Here is a 1,574-nt window from a genome sequence, read left to right as displayed (position 1 = left end):
GCTGCGGGCGCTGGCGGGAGCTGCTCTTGCTCTGCAGGCAAGCGCGCCACCTCGGAGACATAACCCCCAGCCGCATCATCGCTAATCAGCCCTTAATTACAGGTGTGAACGAACGACGGCGCCTTTTGCAGCCCCTCCTCCGGCTGCGCAGGGGGATTCCGTGAAGTTTCATAGAGAGGGGAAGGGCGAGTGATTCACTGCAAGTGGATTTCTCGAGGTTCAAAGATCGTTTGGTACCAATAGTTTACTATTATTTGCAAAAAGAGAAACACCTTGATTACATAGATTAACCTCTGCATCTGTGTGTTTGTGCGTGCGCACGTGATTTCATTTTGGGAATTCTGTCGCAAGTCTCGTGTCAACCTTGCCATTCTCGAACCTTTAACTAAGTCACTGTGATGATTATCGTAAATTTTATTAAATCATCCTGTTTATTGGCTGATTAAACAACGTTAAATATCAGACAACACAATCCTGTGATTTTCCGTAAGCATCAATAAATGTTAAATTGCTGCTATCTCAAAGTTGTGTAGGATCCTAAAATTGCTCATTGGCGACAAATTGGCATAGTTGGCAGGATCCCAAATCTAAATTGCAACAACCTCCGAAGCTGGGGTTCCCCGCGGGCAGCCCCTCGCTTTGCACCAGCTTTACTGAGCACGTCAACAGGGCTCCAAGGCCAGTGGGGACCTGCGGGCGCTGCATCAGCATCCTTGGTCCAGCGGCCATCCTCAGGGGTGCGGAGGTGTCCCCTTGGCCGGGACGGGCAGGAAGAGGCCGATAATGGTGTCAGTGAGCCATGCTGGGCAGTAGCTGAGGGGCAGGAGGGCAAACCGGGCGTCCCAGCCGGCTGCGTACCGGCTGCGGGGGAAGCGGGCGAGCAGCGCATGTTCCATGGCGCCGGTGACTGGGGAAAGGCAGGAGCTGCTCAGGCGGTGCAGCAGGACGGTGCTCTTGGCATCTGGGTGGGCAGAGGGGGGTCAGTCCGGCCCGCCGGCGGTGGTGGGGTCACCGGGAGGGCTGGGGTCACCGGGGATGTACTCACAGGTCTCCAGGTAATGGCGGCCGTAGGCTGCCTGGGTCTCCACTGGGAGCCCCTCCCAGAGGCGCTCAAAGCCCTTCACCACCGTCGCAGGGTCGGTCATCCCCGTCCGGAAGCCGCCGGGTTCAATGATGGAGACCTGCACCCCAAAGGGTCGCATCTCGCGCCTGGGGAGGGGGAGGGCATCAGCCACACAGGGCGAGGGAGAGCCCATGACCCCCTCGGGCACTCCGTCGTCCCCGGGCGGGTGCAGGGGAGCCCTCTCCTCCTTGTTCGAGGGTTTCTTGAAACCCCTCCTCTGGTTGCACAACTGCTGCTCCAGCTGTGTCCCCATTTCCCAACCTGTGGGTGACCATGTTGGTGTTTCACAAGCCCCCACCCTGGCTCACTGCTGCTTTCCTCTGCGGGGAAGGACGTAACCGGGTGCAACATAAAAACCTGCGCCGGGAAAGTGGGGCAGAGCCGCCCAGCACGCCCGCACCTGCCAACACGCGCTGGACGAGCCTTGGGATAGGGGAGCACCGGGGGTCTT

The 1,574-nt window shown here is 58.6% G+C and overlaps 1 protein-coding gene across 1 annotated transcript; it reads right to left on the bottom strand.

Annotated features, from left to right (window-relative positions):
- Positions 1-731: 731 nt before the first annotated feature.
- On the bottom strand, positions 732-1,376 carry LOC104284479 (17-beta-hydroxysteroid dehydrogenase type 6-like). Its single transcript, XM_009882817.1, has 2 exons — positions 1,046-1,376; positions 732-961 (listed from the first exon to the last, which is right to left on the bottom strand). Exons 1-2 carry the CDS (start codon positions 1,374-1,376, stop codon positions 732-734), a joined length of 561 nt encoding a protein of 186 aa, XP_009881119.1.
- Between the last annotated feature and the right edge of the window lie 198 nt (positions 1,377-1,574).

This window comes from Charadrius vociferus, unplaced genomic scaffold (assembly GCF_000708025.1).
Source record: "Charadrius vociferus isolate BGI_N301 unplaced genomic scaffold, ASM70802v2 scaffold794, whole genome shotgun sequence".
NCBI classification, from domain to species: domain Eukaryota; kingdom Metazoa; phylum Chordata; class Aves; order Charadriiformes; family Charadriidae; genus Charadrius; species Charadrius vociferus.
This window is presented reverse-complemented; position numbering and strand designations above follow the sequence as displayed.

What these genes read in the sequence shown, in the direction of transcription:
- LOC104284479 (XM_009882817.1), bottom strand. Translation starts at nt 1,376, where the DNA reads ATGGGGACACAGCTGGAGCAGCAGTTGTGCAACCAGAGGAGGGGTTTC. An exon ending in CCGCCATTACCTGGAGACCT is followed by an intron (nt 962 to 1,045) that starts GTGAGTACATCC and finishes CTGCCCACCCAG; the next exon opens with ATGCCAAGAGCACCGTCCTG.